The sequence below is a fragment of the Camelus bactrianus genome, chromosome 35 (assembly GCF_048773025.1).
Source record: "Camelus bactrianus isolate YW-2024 breed Bactrian camel chromosome 35, ASM4877302v1, whole genome shotgun sequence".
Taxonomy (NCBI): Eukaryota; Metazoa; Chordata; class Mammalia; order Artiodactyla; family Camelidae; genus Camelus; species Camelus bactrianus.
This window is the reverse complement of record NC_133573.1, coordinates 17,341,010-17,364,065: the sequence shown is the minus strand read 5'-3', so window position 1 is coordinate 17,364,065 and position 23,056 is coordinate 17,341,010. Positions and strand designations below refer to the sequence as shown.

The 23,056-nt window shown below is 40.7% G+C and overlaps 1 protein-coding gene and 1 long non-coding RNA gene across 2 annotated transcripts; both read right to left on the bottom strand.

The window, feature by feature from the left end:
- Nucleotides 1-176: 176 nt before the first annotated feature.
- Nucleotides 177-4,126, bottom strand: LOC141576024 (uncharacterized). Its single transcript, XR_012504203.1, has 3 exons — nt 3,996-4,126; nt 2,885-2,954; nt 177-242 (listed from the first exon to the last, which is right to left on the bottom strand). It is a non-coding gene; the product is annotated as an uncharacterized LOC141576024 (long non-coding RNA).
- A 2,107-nt stretch (nt 4,127-6,233) lies between these two features.
- LOC141576023 (ankyrin repeat domain-containing protein 7-like) lies at nt 6,234-14,034 on the bottom strand. The gene is made up of 5 exons (XM_074358185.1): nt 13,721-14,034; nt 12,930-13,044; nt 12,594-12,767; nt 9,210-9,316; nt 6,234-7,906 (listed from the first exon to the last, which is right to left on the bottom strand). Exons 1-3 carry the CDS (start codon nt 13,909-13,911, stop codon nt 12,741-12,743), a joined length of 333 nt encoding a protein of 110 aa, XP_074214286.1. The 5' UTR covers nt 13,912-14,034; the 3' UTR covers nt 6,234-7,906; nt 9,210-9,316; nt 12,594-12,740.
- Between the last annotated feature and the right edge of the window lie 9,022 nt (nt 14,035-23,056).

Here is a 23,056-nt window from a genome sequence, read left to right as displayed (position 1 = left end):
AAAGGTTGAAACCACATCTTCATTTTTTATTATCAGAATTGTTGTCCTCAAAGGAGGTGCTAGTTCCTGGTTTCAAAACACCATCTTTTGCCTCTGCTGTAGTGAAAACAAGGTATGGTAGATGAAATTATCTATAATTTCTAGTCAGTGAAAACACAAGGACAGTCTTCAAATAACTCACTGTTTATCATGGGTTCTTGCCAGGCCTGAATTGGCTTTGCGAACCTTGGATGCCAGACTTTCTAGAGAAGAAAATAACAGCTTTAAGAACAACAAATACGAAATTGAATAAAATAATTATAACATTCCCCATTCCTATATGATCTAACACAAAGAGCACTGGCTTTGGAGTCATTCAGATATGGATTCAAATCCTGGTTTTGACCTTTACCAACCTACATCTTCTCATGGGGGTGAGGATTATGAGAGATGATCTCAGGAGTCCCAAAATGTTACTTTCCTTACCCCTCATTGATTACTATACAAACACTATGGTATCCATTAGATGACTTTCTTGACCAAAATGATCTAGAACAAAAACTTATCCCTGACAGTTTAGAGTCCTATTGAAAAAACTAACATTAAGAAATTTAAAGTAATTGTTCTATTTTGAAATGTGCTTGCATGATTTATATATGTGTGAATGATCTCTCATGGGGGAAATATGAGAGTTTACTTTTTAGCAGTATCTTATTTGGATGAGTTAGAACAGCAAACAGTATAAGCTACTTCTATTCCATTTGCCAAAAAGCTAAAGACAAATGATTGCTTAAATTTAGCTACTTCTAAGAAAGAGGAATTAAAAACAAAGGTAATTCTGAAGGGCAATGACTCATGAGTGAAAGCCACACACATAGTAAACAGAAAGCTGTAACTAAATATGTTCACAGAGGCAGAGTGAGATGGACTGAAAGAACAGACACTGAAGAAGTGTTTTCTGCAAAGAAATATTAGGTTTGGGGCAAATCATTAAAAAAAAGTGGGGGAGGAGAAAGAAAAGAAAACATGAGACATGACTAGTCAAGTACAAACTTAAGGCAAGAAAAAAAGGAAAATGTAAGTATAACAAGGTATGTGGAGAAATATATATATTTCAGCATTTATATATAATAGATCAGTGATGTATCAGTATTGTTAGGGACATACTATCAATGAAAGCCTCTGTTTTACCTTTTTATTATGTAAAAATATATAAATTATATATGCAATTATATATATTGTTCTTCAGCAAATTTTTAAAGATATCAAAATATATGATATATAAAACATATATATAAAACAAAGGCCTTTGTTCATAGTATATCCCCAATAATGCTGACCTGTATTACTCTACAACTGTTTGCTTGTAAACACTACTATAAGTAAGAGTTAAATTTTGTCACTATAAGTCACTCAGTTGAACATGGTCGTCTCTCACTACCTGAACGCTGTAAATTATTATCAGAGAGAGAGAGAGAAATAGATTTTAAAAAGTTTCTAACACATCAACTTTCCAGAGAAAGAACTGGTAATCAGGATTCTAAGGAGAATATATAGCTTGAAAAGATATATTTAATGGAACATGAGATGGGGCTAAAAAGAAGGTTAAAAAGTTTTCATCTCAAATTCTAAGCTCACAATTGGTGGATATTGAAAAACAGACTGTAACCTTTTCCTAGTTATCATATACTTCTTATCTATTTCCTCGGCATTAATGACATATTTCCTCTCATAACAACTGAACTTTTACAACCTAAGCAAAGGGAATAGAAATTTAAGTCACATTTTTGGAATTCAAATAGATTTCATTATGACATAGTGCGCATATTATATTACCTGTCCCATCAAATAGATTTCATTATGATAGAGTGTACATGTTATATTATCTGCAACATGATACAGAATTCCATGTCTCTTCATGCATTCACATTCAAAAAATACTAAAATGCTTCTTATATTTAAGACCTTATTCTAGGTGCTCCAGGAAATGCACAATTACGTTTCCTACTCTCTAGCGGCGTATACTGATACAGGGGCTATAAAATGAATATGTAAATAACTATACTACAAAATGTCTGAAACTTGAAATTTTAGAATGGGACACAAAGACTGGACATACTTTTTAAAACTATAATACAAAAGAATTCTGAAGTAGGTTTCATCATGTGGTTGTTATTAAGAGTCTACTTTGAAAGCCGGTTGTTATTTTAGGGAAAACATGTATTCTTCAATTAGATGAAGAGTTTTGAATAAACTCTTAATGGGATAATTTAGAAAACACAGAGGAATCTCTTTATAATATGGGTTTTGAGAAACAGAATTTTAATTTCTAAATTTCTATAATTTAAACTATTATTTTAGTCTTAATGCAGAACCAAAGATAGAAATAAAGTAAAAAAAAAAAAAATCTTTCCTAAAAAACTCTATGCTACCAAAATAAAAAGTGTCCAAGGTGGGGGGGAAGACACATGCCACGAAGTTTTGGAACTGAAAGGCCCCAGGAAGAGCCCATGCTTATCACAGTAAGTAGCTGTGTGCACTGAAGGTGTCCCTGAGGCACAAGTATTATACAAGTGCCATCAGTGTGGTTTAAAAGTCAAAGAACCCCTATCCTTGGCCAAGCTTCACACTTCCTCTATCGTGGGAAAACTTTTCACAGCACAGTTTTCCTGTCACTATATATTTTCTGGTCCATTTTGCTTCAGCCTCATCTTCAGTATTTACCAAAGTAAAAACAGAAAAAAAAAATCAACCTGTCGTATTTTTATAAAATGGTTTACTCTGACCAACTTTCCAACACAAACATAGAACAATGATAGGCAGACCACTGCTAAATTTTAAGAGTAAATACTATACAAAACTAAATTCAGAGCAGAAAAATTAATTTCACAAGAGAGCACTTTACCTTGGGAGCAAGATCTGCGTCATCATCTGATGGATGCCATGAATCATCAATACCAGGTATGGATGAAACACTTTGGAGCAAAAATACACATCAAAAATGAGTGAGTTCATTTCTTTAAACAAACAAAAGTCTATGCTGAGGGATAAGAAAGCAGATTTGGGAGCCAGGTTGCCTGATGGTCAAGTCACAGGTCAACTACTTGTTAACCATAGAATCATGGGTCAACTAGTCAACCTCCTTGAACTACAGTTGCCTAATTAACTAGAAGTAAGCTACAGCAGCACAGCTACTCTGCAAAGCTGTTGCGGTGACTATATGAGATAACAAATGTGAAGTGCACAACAGCGTGTCTAACCCAGAGTAGGACACTCAACAAACCTTGTTTCTTTTCTCTGTGTTCCCTTAGTCAACATATAATTTTTAAAAATCCACAAAATCCTACCTGCTTACAGAGAGATCTTCAAACCTTGGTGCAAACTTAACCCTTAAAATCTCTATTAAAGAGAAAAGTAAAATAGATTTTGTATCAGCAATAGAAAAATACAGAATATTAAAAGTATAAGACCAATGTTTTGTTAAAAAGCATTCCTTTGGGACCACACCTGGAGACTACACACTCGAGTGAATATTGAGTATACTCCTGGTGGGTAATTAATGCATAAAACCCACTTCCCCTCCTTTACATTTATAAAAAAAAAAAAAAAAGGTATTTATCAAAATTTAGTATCTTAAAGTGAACTGCTGCTTACAAGGACCAAAATCCCAACCAAACTTTATAAGACTCACAAAAAAATGATAATCACTAGTAGAATCAGTATCATAAACTGACAATGACAAACTTACATAGCATGGTGTTTCTGGACGATACCCATGAGACAAACCAACCCTGCCATTTGGCTTTGTCAGACTCGTGTTATCTGGGCACAGTCATCCCTATTCACTCACATATGGTCTAGGGCTGTTTTCACACTGCAATGGCAGACATGAGTAGATGTGACAGACACCACATGGCCTAAAATATTGACTCTCTGGCCCTTTATAGAAAAAGCTTGTGCATCCCTGCTTTGTGTCATAACCAGGAAACCCTAAGACTCAAATCAAATTTTCTTACTCTTCTCAACACTCTTCAGTGAATCCGTGCAGCTGCCATTGCTGGCTCCCAGCTCGACAACCATGTCTTCTTCGTTGTCCTTGCTGGACAACTGCAACTTTTCTTGGGTATTTTCTGCCCCAGTATGCAAAGAAGGTAAATTCTCAGCTGCAAAAAGAGAAATGATTATTCTGTGGTCGTCACAGTAACTACATCTCCTTCCCCAGTGGCTGGTTTAGGAATGAGCATGTGATGTAACCCAGCCAGTGAGATGCTAGGGGAAGTCTACCGGAAGCTTCTCTGTTTCCTTCCTAGTTAACAGAAAACATGCAGAGAGAAGCAGCCCCCTCGCCTGCGGATACTGTCATGTGAGAAGATGACGCTTGGAGCTGCTGCCAATCAGCAGACCAGGAAAGGCGACATCAAACACCAGCAGCCTCACTGCTGAAGGAGGGACAGCATCTGGGATCCTGATGACATCACCGAACCTTCTAAACAACCCTGGTTCCTGTTGCTGTAGCCACTGTTACTTAGGTCTCCTATTATTATTTGCAGCTAAAAGCATTCTGACAAATTTCCTAAGGTCTACAGCAGACCTGCTCCTTCCTATAGTACTAGAAAGGCTGTCAGAAGCGTGCCTGAGCTAGCTAGTCACCTCATTCCCAACCATTCCTACAGCATCCTTTTTGCACCAACAAAATGAAAGTCATAGATCCTGCAAAGTTCACCGGCACATCTTAGCGTTTGCACTGCTGTCCCTTCTGCCAAATGTAATCTTGAAAGATGCTCTGCCCACCAAACACTGCCCTCCTGCCTCCTTCCCTGGCAAACTTCTACTTGCTCTGCATGCTTACCTGACATCCTACCCACTTTTACAACACTCCCTTCCTCACCATGGGCTTAAAGTATCTGGTACATATTAAATATCAATAAAAAATACATAAAGACAGTTACAAAGTCCTAGTGGGCTCTGGGACACAGTAAGCACAGAATAAAGTCAAGTCAATCATAAAAATGGTGATGACAGAAACAAGCTCCTGGAGGCCAGGAGCTGTGCTTTTGACCTGTTTGCATTCTGTAACGTCAGAGTGGTGCTTAGTACCTAAAACACACTTGACAGTCATCTGTCAAGTGGGTGAATTCACAGATAAGAATGTTTTCTTTGACAATCCTGTTTAAAAAAAAAAATACAGACACTAACCAGGGACAACTCTATTGTGTTATGAGCACCTTGAAGACCAAAACCCTGTCTATTCCATGTTTGTATTTCCTGCAACAGACGTTCTTTGCTTGATCGAGGTGTACTAAGTTTAAGGTGCCCTCACACAGTTCAGACCGAACAGCACGCGAGGGGTCACATCTAGGCAACACAGTCGTTTTTTGGTTTTTGTTTTTTTATGTGAAGCCCTTCTGTGCTTTTATTGCAATTTGTTGAGTCCTGAGTTGTGCTATTTGAGTATTTATTATGACAACCCTTTAACTAATGGCAACAAAGAATCTTGTCCTCACAAAATTATAGTTTCAAGACAAGTATCCCCCCAAAAAGGAAGAAAACATCTCACTCTCATGAAGTCAACATATTGCATTCTGTCTGCACTTATGAGGAATGAAATTGGTAACCGAGTGAGACCTTGTTGGTATAATGATGCAAAAAGTAACCAGCGCTTCTCAACAAGGCACTGCTTTTCTGACTTATGCGCTATCACTAGGTATCTTTAAAAAACAACCTCTTATTAGTATGCTGCACACTGGCCCAGTTGTGCAGTTCTAATTGTTGGCCATTTGTTTATAGCATCAGGAAGGCACTGCCGAGTTCCATTTTAAAGACAGTAACTTTTTTAGTGAGATTAATCACTATGCAATAACTAGCATTCATTTACCCAATGTAATCCATTCGCTATAAAAACTAAAGATCCAGTTCTATAACAAGGCCAACTTGTTATAATGTTAGAGGAAATGTACAACAAAGTTAAAAAAAGTTTTTCTTATTTACACAAAGATATAATATGGGATTTCAGGAGCTATGATTAAATAAATTAATTTCTTTTCAGACAGTATTGTCTCAGATTTTAAATTACCTACAATTAACTTCTTAGGTAATTCTGAATATTAGACCATTAAGAAAAACTTAATTAAAAAATAAAAACATACATGAAATTTACACACTGGCTTTTTTCACTGCTCTTTCATTATCAAAAGTTCCTCACTCTTACTTCCTTATCTATGGTAGGACCAACAAGAGTAACTTATTACCAGAACTCTGTCCCAGATCGCTATTTTGAGAGGGAGTATTTGGTATCTTTCCTTCTCTGTAGTCGACAATCAGCTGGTAAATGCTATATATGAAATAATGTGATAAATAAATATTACTACTTGAATACTAATATGAAAAACAATTACCAAATATATTAAATTCTTAGATTATTTCAGATAATATCAGAGATATCAAAACTTCAATTGTCCCATATACTTCAAATTTGTACAATCTACAAACATTTAAATTTAGCATGTATAATTAAAGAAGAAAAAAAAGTAAAGTGAAGTGTCATGAACTGAGGGCAGTACAGCTCAGCAAGTTATCTAGAGTGAGCCTGACATATGGAAAGTGTCTCGAACTCAGAAGTCCCAGCTCTATAACCAACAGCTATTTGTTCCTAGAAAAGTTGCTTCTCTTCAGCTCAGAGTCTTCCTTTATAAAACTGGGATCTTACTGTCTTCTTAGGCAGTTAGTTATTAATACTCATAAGAGTATTACAAAGTTTTAATGAGATAATGTATCCCCCAGATGCTCAGAGAAAGTGTGGAAGAATGGAATAATTTGTTCTTGAACTTTAATGCAGGAACTACTTGAGAATCCCAAATAAAACCCAATGTGTGTTTCTTTCACAGGTGTAATATTTAAATGTGGCAGTTTTCAGGAAAATGTTACAAATTATGGTGATTAGCTGTTCTTCATGGTTTATAATTCAGGGCACCTCAGCTACTATATAATTTGTAGCTAAATTTATTTATAAATATGTGACCTCATACAAGCATATGTATGAGAACTAAACAAGCTGTCACACTGAAGTTTACGTGTCGATCACCATGAAGACCACGGAAACTGGATCAGCACAGGCATCCCGGGAGCAGAGGTCAATCGTGACCCGACTGCAGGACCAGTTTCTTTTTCCTTTTCTTCTTTTAAAATTTTATTAAAGGTCTTTAGAGAGCAACGTCCAGACCCCAGACTCAGCTGCCAAGGAGATCCTGTTAAAACCAGTTTTAGTACCAACACTGCAGCAACAGAATCAAGGGAAACAAGAGAATGATTAGAATGCCCTCACCCTGCCCCAATGCCTTGTGGGAGAGGATTGTCACTGTGATCTCAGGGAATCCCTTAGGCTCTTGGAAAATTCAAAAGGAAGATTATAGAAGAAAGTCCCCAAAGGAAAATACAGGATTTTCTGCTCAACTAAACATTTCAAGACCCAAAGAATTAGTTAGAAAAATCAGATATGTGACATTATTTGTGCCCCCAATGCACAGGAGTTACACTGGAATGCAATGGAGAACAGTAGGATCCCTAAGGATAAAGGTCTTACAAACCCTGAGATAAAGAACCCTGTGCCCACTGCTCCATCTCACTAGTCTGGCCTTTTGCTGGTTTCCAGCTGATGATGTGGAGAGTCTCACTGCCATCCCCAAAGTGCCTGCTCCCAACTAGGAACTCTCACCTGTCACATAACAAGTAACAGTTAGGTCATTTCCAACCTCAGTTAAGAGATAATTGGCATTTCAATGTAAACACTTACTGTTCAAACCCATTAGAATAAGCATATTGTTCAGCAGACATTCCGTGTGAATCTTGAGAATAGGGACTAACACCTTCCTGAAGAAGTAACTTGACTATGTCCGGTGAGTCATGAAATACAGCAAGTATGAGCGCTGATCTAAAATAAAAAAGAGATAACTTCACCATTAGGAACTGAGTTAGCTTCACTTAAACAGTTAATTTGATCTATTTTACCAAGTTAATATCCTGCCCACCCCTGGAGAACTGACAATTTACATGTTCGAGTGCTCATCTTTGCGAATGACCTCCAAGGCCAAAATGGAAGGACAAAAAAGAAGCCTCCTGTCCTAGTTGGGTAGCACACAGTAGAAGTTGCTAATTTAAAGTCCTCTGATGGACAGGAAAGGATGCTGAGGTCACTTGTCTGAAGTAGGTAAAGATTTAAACAAAGGATTCCCCATTTCTTCCCTCATCTGAAATATAATACTTTAAAATCAGCTAGAGGTCAGGTAAGGAGAAGCTGTTTGCAGGCTGAAAACAGTAATATGAATAAAGATGGCAGCAAAACTAGTCACGGCTGCAGTTAACCACGCTGAGAAGCATGTGCCCGGCTCTAACCTGAATAGTCTACGTGTGGTCTTAGGCACAGCCACCCTCGAAGGATGTACTAAGACCCTCCTTTATGTGTCAGGATACATATTTGTTGATAAGTCATGTCCCCCAGGTAACACACCTGGCCAGCAGGAGAGCTGGGAATTCAACCTCGTCTGACTCTAAAGCCCAGCTCTTTCCTCTTTATCACCCACCAATGACTTGTCTTCTTTAAAGGGAATGTTTATTCAATAATTAGAGCTATTTTTCTTCCTTCTACCATTATCAATTAAAAATAAAAACATCAAAATGTACTAGAAATGAAAAAGGATAAAAACTGATGAGCCCACAGTATCTGGTAATAGTTACTCACTTAGTGATACTCACTTAGTGATAACCTAATAACATCAGTATCCTTCAAAGAAAGTAATTTAAAGCAGAGTCATCCAAAAGACAAAACAAACTCCTCTTTGTTTAATATGCATCTTTTAAGACAAAAATATATACCAAGAAGAGGTTTAAAAAAATATAAAAGAGTGAAGAAACTCAACACTGTCTCATAAGGTAAATTAAAATTAAAGTCCATACTAATAAAACTAAAATGAAATCCCTGAACTGTTGTAAGATCACATGACCAAGAAAATCAGGTTGCAAATGACATCAGTCACTATTACAAAGGAAGATGAATCCTGCTGCATACTGTTCTTTGTGACACCAGGCAGAATAATTGCTTTTCTACCTAACTGATGATGTGTTGATTCTAAGTTAATCCTCTTCTTATTAAGTTAATCTTTCTGATTGGCTGTTATTACTCTAGAACAACATTAAGGTTTAAAAAAAACAGAGAGAGAGAGAACAAACTACTGTACCTTTGCACGTTGTCAACTGCATGTACATTTGCCCCATTCTCTATCAAAAATTTGACCATTTCCTTTTTGTTCTCCTTGACAGCGAGTAAAAATGGTGTCAAATTACTCTGTAAAACAGCAAAAACAGTTGATAATTTACAAAATTACATATAAATTTCAAAACTGAATTTAAAAACTTAAGTCTCTGAACTTAAACATATACTATAAAGTAAATAACAAGCAGCCCCTCCCTCTTTGCCCCTCTGTGCTCCTTCCCTTTAAAAGGCTCCTCCTTGACCTCTTCAAAAGTTTACCTCTGAAGTCATTCTCTGAAACTCACTTAAGACATTTGCTGGTTCCAAGAACCTTTCCTTCTATCGCAGTGTCTATCAGGCATTCTGTAGTTACCTTACTGCTCAATGACTACTTCTGACACTCTAAACACTGCTCCAGAGAGAACCATTTAGCTACTGAATCAAGCATTTTTAAGGACCCATGCTGAGGAGAAAGATACCATACTGTCTGCAACATGCATAACCTATCCAATTACAACTATGACTAATCTCATAAAGCTTGCAGACACTCCAATGGGAATATGATCATTCGCATGTAAAGAAAAAGGTTTTCTTAAACCAACTTATAAATTCTAATTTGAAAAATTCCATCCCACTCTTAAGGGATTATTATAAAATATGAAATAGACTATAAATTAATATAGAGTGTCTTTAAAATCTTGAAATATTTATCAAAATATATTATACAACAGGAATTGTAAATTCAAATGCTTACAGAGGCAACGTAGGTGACCTGAGTAAGTGAAGGTCCCAGGTGAGGACAGCAAACTGGAGAACACATGTCCCACTGGGAAGGGGCAACCTCTGCAGGGCAGTCTGCTAGGAGCCTGGGCTCAAGGGGGACCAGATTTGATTCTTCAGGAGAAGTTCTGCAATGCAGATTTCTGCACAAGTCTCCCAAATTTTAAATGTTGACTCAATGTGTGGGGACAAACTGAACATATCCAGGGCCATGTTTAGTCTATAGCCCACTTGTGTTTTTATGTTTGCTGTGTTTCCAAACAGTTCGGTATAAATCAAGTATTTGTATGTAAAACCTTGCCTTTCTTTAGTATCATATGTCTTACACACAAAAACACTGGGCCCCAACATGTAATAAAAATTGTGATTAAGACTCATAATACCCACTTTAAGAATTTTTCCAATGCCTACTAAAACTACAATCTATCTGTGTCAAATTCTCCCTGTTAATCAAATGTATAATTAGGGTTAAGGATTAAGAGGTATAAACAATCAGGCATAAAATAAGCTACAAGGATGTATTGTACATCATGGAGAATAGAGCCAATAGTTTATAATAACTATAAGTGGAGCATAACATTTAAAAATTTGTGAATCACTAAACTGTATAACTGTAACATATAACATAGTACATCGACTATACCTCAATTAAAAAAAAATAAGATATTGTAAAATAAATACATTAGAAAAGGCTTATAATACCCCCTTCAAGAATTTTTCCAATGCCTACTAAAACTACAATCTACCTGTATCTAATTCTGCCTAATTGTTAATCAAATGGATAATTAGTTCATAAGCTGGCCAAAACTAAATTATTAAAACAATTCCAATTTGTTACTAATGTCATGTGTTTTGATGTTTAAAACTGCCATCTTGCATGGTGTACTTAAATATAATTGAATACAACTCATCCATAAAAAAAATGAAATGATGCCATTTGCAGCAACATGGAAGGACCTAGGGATTCTCATACTGAGTGAGGTCAGTCAGAGAATGAAAGGCAAATCCCATAGGGTGTCACTTGACACGTGGGCTCTAACGTATGATGCAAATGAGCTTATTGACAAAACAGAAATGGACTCACAGACATAGAAAACAAACTGACAGTTACCAAAGGGGGCAGGGGGTGGAGGAGGAATAAATTAGAAGTTTTGGACTAGCAGACACAAACTACTATATATAAAATAGATGAACAACAAGGTCCTACTGTATATACTACAGGGAGCTATACTCAATATCCTGTAGTAAACCATAATGGAAAAGAATATTAAAAAAAAACCATATATATATATATGGTTTATATAAAACTGAATCACTTTGCTGTACACCAGAAATTAACACAACACTGTAAATCAACTAGACTTTAATTTAAAAAAAAAAAACCCGTCATCTTGATTATGCTAGGGCTCAGCAAATCTAACAGATATATTGCAAGAATCTGTCACACAGCTTTAACCAAAAGGAGGCTCATGATCTCCTATTATTGCAATCAGAAAAACCCTGTTGACCTAATGACCTGGATGGGAACAAAAGATGCAAAATCTTTAAAGGGTCCGACTATACTTATTAAATCATGCACCACAAGCAAATTTCTAAGACTGTCTGAGTGCCACTGAATGATCAGTGGTTAGAAGGAAAAAGGAGCTATTCTTCAAGCCAATAGATATTGCCAGTAATATTCAAATAAACTCCTCAATCACAGAAGGAGAGAAGGATAAAATCAGGCTAACATGGCTGGAAAGGAGAGCACTGAAAGAAGCAGCATCTATCAAACTCCCGCTCTTCCAGAAATGTCTTAGTTTTGAGATCTGTGAATTTACATGTATTACACCTATCCATTCAATAGTCTTTAACCAAGTGTTGTATCAGAATCTCAGGGAAGTATTTCTAAATACCTGTGTCCAGACTTTAGTAGATTTATTCAATCAAAATCTTCAGGGGAGAGCCAGGAGAAAAAGCAAGAGGACCAGCTTTGCCATCACTTGCTCCCCACCTACAGCCACAGCCCCGCAGGGGAGCTACACCAGGCTGATCACGGAAGACCCCAAGGTGTACATGGAGGGCCATGTGGCCACCAGCACAAGCGAATGCCCCTGCTGGCTGGCAAACATGACCTGACCTCACTTGCCCAAATTCTAGAACCTGGGATCCTGGGGTGCTCAGGCCTGTGGCTTGCTGCCTCCCCTGCCCAGGTGCAGCCACCCAGCTCCCCCTGCTGGGTACTGGGTTCCTTCCTCCTCCCACCCATCCCCAGTAGCACCCCTGCCCCTGCAGGCAGCCAGCCCTTGCCATCACTTCACTCCCCGCAAGCCTTCATCTTCTGTAGGCACTGAGCCTACCACCCACTCCCAGGCACTTCCTAATGGGAAGTTGTTCCTTCTGGGGTAGAAGTGCAGCTGGGAGACAGAGCTCTGCCCTTTCTGTGGGCACTACCTCTGGCCCCTGGCCTTGGCTTTGGAGTTGCTTCCATGGTAACAGGGCCTGATGTATTGCATTCAGTATATATACATATTACTATAAATAAAACACTTGTAGCTGGAAAAGACCCTGTATTTCAAATATCTTGTAAATAAAGTTAGTTGAGCTATACCTTGTCTATCGCCTCGATATTTGCATTATGGCAAAGCAGCTGTGTTGCAATTGACACGCTCTCTTCCAAGATGGCATAATGGAGAGCAGTGTTTTGACTGCCATCCTCAAGATTTGGGTTAGCACCGTGTTCCAGCAGGATACCGGCTCATCTCTTGTTCAGGGATTGTACAGCCTGTTGGTATCATGCCAAGAAACAGACTGTAAGTGCCAGGCATTCCAAGTTAACATTCCCCAAGTTCCATCAGTTTGTTATGTTTAAAACAGATAAGTTAATTTTTATTCTAAGTAATTAAATCGAATCCATCTCACGTGGACACGGTTGGCAGCTACATACCCTGATGAGAGCTGTCGTCCTTTCCTTGTCACGAGCATTCAGATCACAATTGAACTGGATAAGGAGAGCCACCACTGCTGGACAGCCGCTGATGCAGGCTACGTGTAGCGGAGTCCTGCGAACATGAGAGGACTGCTTAGGAAATTAGAGCATACTAGTTCAAAGATACAATTACTCATGTAATTGTAAACATTCAACAGCATGCTATTCCTACCCCTTTAAAACTAACATTTAGTCTTCTTATCTTAGTTCTTTCTATGGAGAAAGAACAATATTTATTAGCTCTTATTACTCACCACTTTAATGGAAGAACAACCTGTTTGAATAGAAAGGGCATGCCGTTGAGATTCGGCTCAACTTGGGTCTGACTTCTCCTTTAACACTGTCCCTTATTAGCTGCCACTTAGCCTGTCTGTGCCTCCGTGTCCTCATCAACAAGATGGGCATGAAGTAGTAGTTACCTTACAGGGCGCCGCTGTGATGCTTAAATGAAAAGCTATGCAGAGTGTCTGGCAGTCGCTTGCACAAAATAACAGCTCAATCATTGTTAGATAATGTTTTAATTGTTACTATTACTATTTTACAAAGACAGCATTTCAATTAAGTAAAATGGTAGTATATCTACTTTGCTGCTGCAAGGATGAGAGACAACACTGTACTTCAATGATTCTAACATGTTCATTTTCTCACACTTCAACATCTCTGACATGGGAAGGCAATTTAAAATTCATGTCTTACAACCATAGTTGGCAGCTCCTCCCAGGTCCGCACACCCGCCCCGCCACTGTTACCTGTCGTTCTTGTCTCTGCTGTCTATAGCATTTTTCTTACGTGACAGCAACTTCCGCAATTTTTCATCATAGCCTAAATATGCAGCTCTGTGGAGCTTTGGTAGCTCACTCTTATCGATGATGTACGGAGGCTCAGGACGCTCAAGATTCCTGAAGCCCACCCAGCTCATGAACTTAATCACTTTCTTCATGATCTGGCCTTTCGCCTTCCGACACCGCTCACTTCCCTCCTGGCCTCTTGCCACCTCCCGATCTCAGCGCTAGCGCTATGGAAAAGCCACAGAGATCTCGCTGCCACACCTCGGCTGCGAAGCTCAGAGGCTTGGAATGTTTCGTCCGGAACACTCGTAGCCTAGCAACAGAACTGACCCTCAACTGTCCCTCAACTGTCGCTCCAGAGCCAGTGTCCCTGCACGTGTGCACAGAGGCCCGGAGGCCCAGTGTGCCCCGTGTGCACGTGGGAGCCTAAGCCATTTCAAATCTCTGCAATGGCTTGTGGGCCAGTTTCGATTCCTTTCAAATGTCGGTGCTAGGTGGCTGAGCGTTTCGGGACATTTCCAGAAGTGAGGCTTGCCCCTGAGAAAGTGATGTTTGTATGTGACTGTGGTTAGAGTGGGGTGGAACTACAGGATGCTGAAGGCCTAGTTCCCCAGAGAGCTCCCCACCAAAAACCTCTCCATCTCCTTATCCCTCAGTGTATTCCTTTCCGCATCCCTCTGGGCCCCAGCCAGTCTCCCTGGAATTTAGCAGGTGCAAACAGCAGGAAGCTGTTTTCATGGTTTCAGAGATTGTGGCAATGTGCATCATTAAGTACAAACTTGAGAAACCAACACACGCTCTCCAGATGAAATGAAAATGTCTTTCTGCTTGTCTGCTGACCCTGCTCTGTGGCTCAGCCTTATGTTACATGCTTTCTTCACTTTTATTTTATTTTTTGCTTTTATTTCCATCAACTAAATCTTTAATCAATCCAAGATTTATTTAGGAGCATGGTATAACATTTGAGAACTTTTTAACCATGTAACTACAAAAGCACCACGTCAGTGACTCAGCGAGGCCATGCTGCGGGCTGACCGCTTGCAGGAGGGGGGGAAGGCAGGGCAGGCCTCTTCTCCCTGCCTGGCTCCATCCTTCCTCCCGCAGCTGGCTAATTATGGCTTCTGGCCCTGCCGGGGTCAAACCTGCAGGGGGCGCACCAGCTCCTCCTAAGCGGCCGACACTCCCAGGAGCTGGTCTTGAGTGGACAGGACCTGGCAAGTGCTTTAAAGCTGACTCTCTCAGGGGCACTTCTGTGCCCACTCCTACAGCGGCGGGCAGGAGGGGATCAGTCAATTATCATGATCAATTATTAACGACTCCATATCATTTTAAATTTCATAATCAGGGTACATAAAGAGACCTTTGGAGGTAATCCAGTACAGCACCCTCTGAAAAGAGTGTTTTTTCTAAATATACTAGTGTGAGGAAATTCACACTTTCCTGAGGAGTCCTGTGATCTCACAGGATATTCACACACACAGACAAAAACACCCATGACACATGGGCTCGGGGAGATGATGCAGGCTTGGGGAGATGTTGTGGCCTTCGGGAGATGTGGGCTTGGATAGATGACGCGGGCTTGGGACATGATGTCGGCTTGGGGAGATGATGTGGGCTTGGGGAGATGTGGTATCAGGTACATGACCAGGCTCCGGGAGATAATGCGGACTCGGGGAGTTGTGGGCTCAGAGAGATGTCTCGGGCCAGGGGACATGATGAGGTCTTAGGGAGATGATGTGAGCTCGCAGACATTTTTCTGGTTTGTGGACATGACTTGGGCTCGCTGACATGACGGGGGCTCTGGGACATGATGCCGACTCGTGGACACAAGGGCTCAGGGAGATGATGTAGGCTTGGGGAAATGATGTGGGCTTGGGCAAATGTGGGCTTGGGGAGAGAATTCAGGCTTGGGGAGATGATTTGGTTTCATGGACATGACGCTGGCTCAGGGAGATGACGGGGCCTGGAGGAGATGATGTGTGCTCGGGAACATGATGTCACCTTGGAGACACGATGTGGGCTTGGGGAGACGTGAGCCAGGGAGATGATGCTGTCTTGGGAAGATGATGTTGGCTTGAGGAGATGTGGGCTTGGGGACATGCTGTGGGCTCGGCGAGATGATGCGGGCTCAGTAGATCGTGTGTGCCTGGGGACACGATGTGGCCTCGGGGACATAATGTGGGCTTGGAGAGATGTGGGATGAGGAGATTATGCTGATTGGGGAGATGATGCGGGCTTGGGGAGATGTGGGCTCCAGGAGATAAAGCAGGCTCAGGGAGTTGTGGGTTTGGAGAGATGTCTCGGGCCAGGGGAGATGACGCGGTCTCAGGGAGATGACGTGGCCTCGCGGACATGATGTGGGCTTGGGGACATGATGTGAGCTTGGGGAGATGTGGGCTTTTGGAGATGATGTGGGCTTGGTGAGATGTGGGCTTGGAAAGATGATGCCGGCTAGGGAAGATGATGGTGACTGGGGGAGATGTGGGCTTGGGGACATGCTGTGGGCTCGGCGAGATGATGCGGGCTCAGTAGATAATGTGTGCCTGGGGACACGATGTGGCCGCGGGGACATAATGTGGCCTTGGAGAGATGTGGGATGAGGAGATTATGCTGATTGGGGAGATGATGAGGGCTTGGGGAGATGTGGGCTTTTGGAGATGATGTGGGCTTGGGGAGATGTGGGCTTGGAAAGATGATGCTGGCTAGGGAAGATGATGGTGACTGGGGGAGATGACATGGACTTGGGGAGATGTGGCTTTGGAGAGATGATGTGGGCTTGGGAAGATGAATACATTTTTAAACTCTCTTCTTTTTATATTTAGCTCTTCATACCGAGGAGCCACGGGACCTCAACCATCCAAAATCTTTAGCTAACTGATCCCAAAGCAGCAGCTGGTGCTTCTTCCTCATCAAGGTAAGTCACTGCACGTCTCGAGTGCTGACGATATGACAGCTGGGCTTAGGCACTGGGGATGGAAGATGCAAAGGAAAGGTTATTGTCCTTGAGGAAATTTTATTTGTTCTCTGGACTGAGAAACCTAAGTAGACGGTTCCAATGCAATGTATTAAAGTACAGGGAGGTATCAAGAAGGTACAGCTTCAAGGACTTGAAACCTACACAGTTGGCAAGTGGCTGTGCTGGAAAGACTTGTTTTCCAGGTTTTATCAGAAATATTTTCACACCATTTCAGTATTAAAAATCTGTCATCCCTGCCTACATCAGCCACAAAATGAAAATGTGTGAACTACCAGAAAAGGGGGTTTGAGAACAAATTCAAGGGGAAAAAAATAATGCAATGTTTCTTTTATCACCATCCTCACAGTCCTCTCCCTCCTCAGTGTAAAAGGTCTGTACACATTCTGTTCAATGGCGAATGATGTGGACTGAGGTAAAGGAAAAGCCTTCAAATTTCTGTTGTAGACTCAAGATCTAATTTGTCCAAGCTTCAAGTCTGCCTTAGCACAGAGCCTTTAAGGGGAAAATGTAAAGTGGAAAAGCTTTGACTACCCTTAGAAGAAACAGTGTAGCAAATAGGGAACTTGAGAAAACCAAAACAACAGTTCATCTAGTCAACAGGATATTTCCTGTTTTCTGGGGCTGTAAAGGTAAAAGGAGACAGGTCAAAATCTCCTAAAAGCAGACAGAAATTCTCAGTTTCTCAATGGTTAGGGAAACAAAAACTTGCTTCAAGCACACTGTCAAGTTTTTCTGTCAGTATTTGTCAAATTTTGAAAATATACAGGGTGTGAGCCTGGCGATTTGGCTCTGAAGCACAGAACTAGAGTCACAACAGTATTTCATTCCTAAGAAAAAGAGGACTGTCCAGGATGTAAACCAGATGTCTGGGAGAGCCATACCCTTGAAACAAAGATGAGCCAGAGACAGACTGTGTAACTTACTTCCAAACTCAGCTTCAACCCATCCTCTGTAGTAACACAGCCTTCTTATAAGGACACCAGTCACTGGACTGGGGATGTCCCTCTATTTCAGTATGACCTCAGTAATTACCAACACCTGCAAAGATCCTATTTCCAAGTGTGGTCACATACTGAGATTCCAGGTAGACATGAATTTGGAGGAAAACCCTTCACCCCATTCCAGTTGGTGTGCCCCAAAGAAAGGGATTCTGCTTCTATACTAGAATAAAGAAAATTCTGAAAGTCATCATCATACTACAGGCAAGACCATTCAGGAAGACAGACACCACTCCAAATATTTAAAACAGAATTGATTTAATAACATTGGTTACAGTGGCATTTGGAAGGTTGAAGCAGTCAAACCGGGGATGAGGAGGTACCCAGACATTAGCACAGAAGCAGCCCCTCCCACTCCTGCATGTGAGCAGAGGGAAGTGATGTTATCAGAGCCCAGGGATGCCAGCCACCCAGCAGCAGCTAAAGCAACAGCGAGCCTGCCAGGCACAAAGCGGACCCCTGAGGGGACAGAGCAGCCAGCAGGGATGGATCACGGGTGGGCAAGGGGAGAGAGCAGGCGGGGGGACCCTGGCTTTTCCTTCCCACTGCCCTCTAACTCCCCACCCAGCCTCCATTTGCCAGGCACAGCTGGAAGCCAACATCACCTGGAAAAATCAGCCTGAGAATGCTGACACCTCTGCCAAGCAAGAGAGAGGCTAGGAACAGATAGGTGGGCAAACTGGCCATGGCCAGCCCAGCAAACATGGAGGGAGGTTAAAGAAAAAATCCTCAGATGCTACTAGTTAGGATTTAAGCTTAAAATTAAATGTCTTAAGGAGGTAGGCATAGTCTCAAGTGCGTCCACTCTGTTCAGTCTCCTCACTGACAGGAAATGTTGCTTTATTCTTAATTCTTGGAAAATGGACAATATAATAAAACAGTTAATGGACTTAGGAAAATCCTTTAAAAAGTTCAGTAAATTTTTAAAATGTGTTCAGCCTCACATGATACATATGATATTGACCTAAAATTCTACATATCTGTTTTCTAATTTTACCTCTTCTCTGGGCTTGTTTTGAGCTTATATAGAAGCGTTATTCTGTCAAAGAAATCACATTAAGAAAGCAAGTAACTAAAAGTCTCCTTTTTCTTTCCTCCTTCCTCCCCATTAGAATTAAGAAAAGTAATGAACATGAGAGTCTACAGCCTCCTTGAGAAAAATCCCCCTACGCATTCTGATTCCAACTTTCTAAGCCATTATACAGTATTGCAAAGCATTCTGATTCTCCTACTAAAGTACAGGAAAAAAATGGTTTTACCATGCACTGATTTAGTAAAAAGAATGGAAATGATATCAACATTGATATTTTGTGAATTGTCTATGAGCTGAGCACAGCTCAGTATGTCCAGTAAGAAAGAGCTGGGGGGGGAGGGGTAGGAAGAATGAAAGAAGGGAAAAAAAGAGCTTTGAAAAAAATGTATCGACTTCAAAGCTATTAAAAACCATTCCATTTTGAGCAGATGCCAACCCGCACTCCCTGCCCAGTCTCTGTATTTTCATTGTTAATGATACAGAAATAAATGAAGACCAGTCTATCTCAATAAGGATATAAATCCCATGAGGACAAAGCATGTTCACTGATTCTCTAGCATACAGAGTAATTCTCAGAGCATATGCTAGATAAAAATGACAGATCAGATGAATAAACGGCAGCTTCCCTGAATACAACGGCCAGAATGCACCACTTGTTCCTCTGCAATCCCACAAAATCTAGCCTCTGTCACTGGTGTGGACCCCATCAGTCTGCCTGTGCCCTGTATTGTCCTCCCCTGCCCCCCATCGAGTACTTGAATACAGAGAATGGCTAATTTTTTTTCATGGTAATAGCTCATGCTGCCCTCGAAACATGTCTCCGATTGTTTCATGCATGTCCTTCTCATCTCTAAATGGGATTGTCCTCATTTGTGTCCTCCCTTAATTTATAGTGTGGCCTCAGGTGGGTCAGAGCTGCTTTGAACCAGAGCCTGCTGTCTGGAAAAGGAGATGGTTGGATCACATGATCCAAAGCCCCTTCTAACTCCAACAGGCTATGATTATCTTAGGGCCTGAAGGTAAAAGACCAAGAAGGCCAACAGGGTCCAGGTTTCCAAATGACTTCCAGTTTGGCGCATTCCATTAATTTGTAAAGTCAGTTGTTATGTGCTGCCGGTAACGCTGATTTATATTCAGAGCAGTGGGGAAGTTTCCATGTAAAACACAAGAAGTCCAGCATGGCAATGAAGCTTCCGTCCTTTGAGGACAATCTAATCTGAAAAACAGGACAACAAAACCAAAGAACTGCTATAGGTAAAATGTGTCGATCTTTTGTGTCTTAGGGCAGAGACACTACTGAGGAGCCCCCCACCAGACATAAATAAAATCCTTTAATGCAGAGGTAGTTTGTTACAGTCTCCACAAATGATGCAGCCCCAACACCAAAGGAAAATGCATTAGTATCAGATGTAGAATTTCCAAGACTTCTGTGTTTAAGTTTTTCTTTAAACAGCTACCTAATATTAATTTATTATGTCTTCAGTGGGTGTTTACTGACTACCTGCTGTCCAGCTCTGGACTCTGCACTGCGAGCTAGGTGGGTTTGAGCAAGTTATTCCACTTAACTTGTGCCTTAGTCTCTTCATCAGTTGAAAGGGGATAATGTTAGTGCCTGATTCGCAGAGTTGTTATTTGGATTAAATGAAGTAACAGGGACAAAACCCTAGAACAGAGACTAACACATAGTTAGCAACATTTAAGTGACTTTTGTTGCTAATGGTGTTACTGCTGTTGTTCTTTTACTGTTACTTTCCCATGCAAGGCACTCAGCTAAATGTGTTGGAGAGTTTTTAAAAAGATATCATGGGGGGAGAGGGGAATGACTAAGCAGAGAACAGAGGATTTTCTGGGCAGTAAAAATATTCTATGATATTCTAATGGTAGATACATGTCGTTATATATTTGTCCAAACTCAAAGACAGTACAACACCAAGAACGATTCCTAATGCAAACTGCAGACTTGGTGTGATTATGATGTTTGGATGCAGGTGCAGCAATGGTAACACATGCACCCTTCTGGTGGGGGATGTTACCAATAAGGGAAGCTGGTAGGGGGGAGGAAGGAGCACACCAAATATCTCTGCCCCTTCCCCCCAGTTTTGCAGTAATCCTAAAACTGCTCAAAAAATTGTCTTAAAGCACACAACATAATATCCATGTCTTACCCCTCAAAAAAGTCTGAAGTCATAGAAGTGACAAATGACTGTATTAAATGGTAAAAGTAATAATGCCATGAGAGAGAAAAAGATAAGATGCTAAGAACATTTAGAAAAAGAATTATTTGCATATGTTTCCATTCTAGCCTTTACCACACCATGTGATTTTTTTTAAAAAAACATGCTTTCTGTCCCTCCTACCCATCCCTAGTGGACTGAAAGCCACTTGGAAGATAAGTGTATGGCTAATTCATCTTTCACTCACTTTGCCTTGCAAAGAACATGATATAAAGGAAGATTTCAATAAATCTTGATTTAACAGGAGTAAACATCACTAAGCTCAGGTTCAGATAGTTATCATTTGACTGTGAACTGGGCACCCACATAGAGATGTCTGGAAAGAAGTCAGAAATAGCAATTAAATCTTCTTAAGTAAAGGAAAGGCCTTGCACGGAATCCTATACTTCAAGAAAATATTATAGTTGTCTGCAGGATTATCAAAAAGGCAAGAGGTCACTTAAATTTTCCGGTGTTATTCCAGTGTCAAGAAATTTTATTCAACATATTTTCAATTTTTCCTGAGTTTTATGTCTTTAATAAGATTCATACAAGTTTTTTTTTTTAAACCTACTTCAAGTCCATTATTGGAGTGGTACCACTTGGTTCATTATTAAAATAAAATAATGTTTGGACATTTGAAATGTGAGGCCATTTAGCAGGTACTGAATTTTATGAGTTCTTAGATAATACTCATGTTGTAGATACTCTCAGAAAGAAGGATCTTAGCTAAGAAAATTTTGCTACAGATTCTGTGACTGGTTTCCTATCCATTTAATCCTCTCCGTGAGGATTTGACTATAATCTATAACCTTTAGAAAGTAATTTAGGGCAACAGTTCGCAGTTACACAGGAAACAGAATTAAGATATCAGCCCCCTCCAACCTGCAGGCACTGCAGAAGCTATAGTTCAGGTAAGACATTCTCTCTAAATGATATCTTGCCACACCACCTCCCCAAATTGAGATATTTGCAAAGTACTTTCCTATATTGCAAGGCAGTTATTTACTTCATTTCCTTCTTCTCCAGAAGCTCAGAGTAATTAAAATGGTATTTCCTATTTATTTCTGAAAAGACCTTGAGACTTTTGTTTCTGGCCATTTGGGAATTAATACTCTGAATCCATTATGACAAACTACAACATAAAAAAAACACACACATTTGATTAAGCACAAAAAGTTTATTTTTTGAAATGTGTTGCTAATCCAAAAAGGAAGTGTGGAAAAATCCCCAAAAGTAAGAAGTAATGATGATGATGATAAGCTAAATGAAGAGCAATAAAGAGAGTAGAACCTAACCACGGGAAGGAAAATGGAACTGAAACCATTAAGCAGCGAATCGGCATGTATACATAACACACACCTCTTACTTAACTGAGTAATAAACTGAATTCAATTCCAGCTGCAGCCAGTCCCCCCAAGTACTTTCAGAAGTCAGTTTACAATAGTTCCTTGCTCCAAGTACTGCACTTGTAGATTTTCTTCCCATTTTGTTGAACAGGAGACAGCTGTTCCTAGGATTCCCCTTTAATTAAAGGAAATTACTTCCTTTCAACACTTCAGAAAGTAAGTTTTATTTTGTGGATTTGGGATCCTGAAAAATACCAAATACTTAGTAAAACTGGGGGACTGTAGGTTATTCACAAACATGAACTCTGTAGCTGCTGGCATTCCATGGATCCTATCCCAATCAGCTCTACTCAGAATTAAAATCACGGCAAACCCCAAGCCTGCCTGCCAGCCTGAACCGGGTGACAGCTGAAACACTCCTTTCTGTGCAGCAGAAAGGTGGCAAACGGCGGCGGCTGAGCCAGAGAAACTGCAACCTGCCCCCAGGCTGAGGGGCCAGGGACGCCCCTGCCAGCCAGCAGCGACTCAAGAAAGCGAAAGGACTTCGGAAAAGCGATGACAGAAGACGGGCTCACCCAGGGAAACTCCGCGACTCGCAAGCGCACCCCGCTCCCCCCGCCGCCCCGCGATCCGGCGGCGGGGAGCCCGCCCGCCGAAAGTGAAACCGAGGAAGCGCCACGTCGGAGGCGGGGGTGACATCAGCCCGCCGACGTCCGGCGCCGTCCTT

Coding starts and splice junctions, on each gene's coding strand:
- LOC141576023 (XM_074358185.1), bottom strand. CDS start 13,911: ATGAAGAAAGTGATTAAGTTCATGAGCTGGGTGGGCTTCAGGAATCTT. Junction 13,045..13,720: donor AGCAGAGACAAGAACGACAG/GTAACAGTGGCG, acceptor TCATGTTCGCAG/GACTCCGCTACACGTAGCCT. Junction 12,768..12,929: donor GGACGACAGCTCTCATCAGG/GTATGTAGCTGC, acceptor TGATACCAACAG/GCTGTACAATCCCTGAACAA.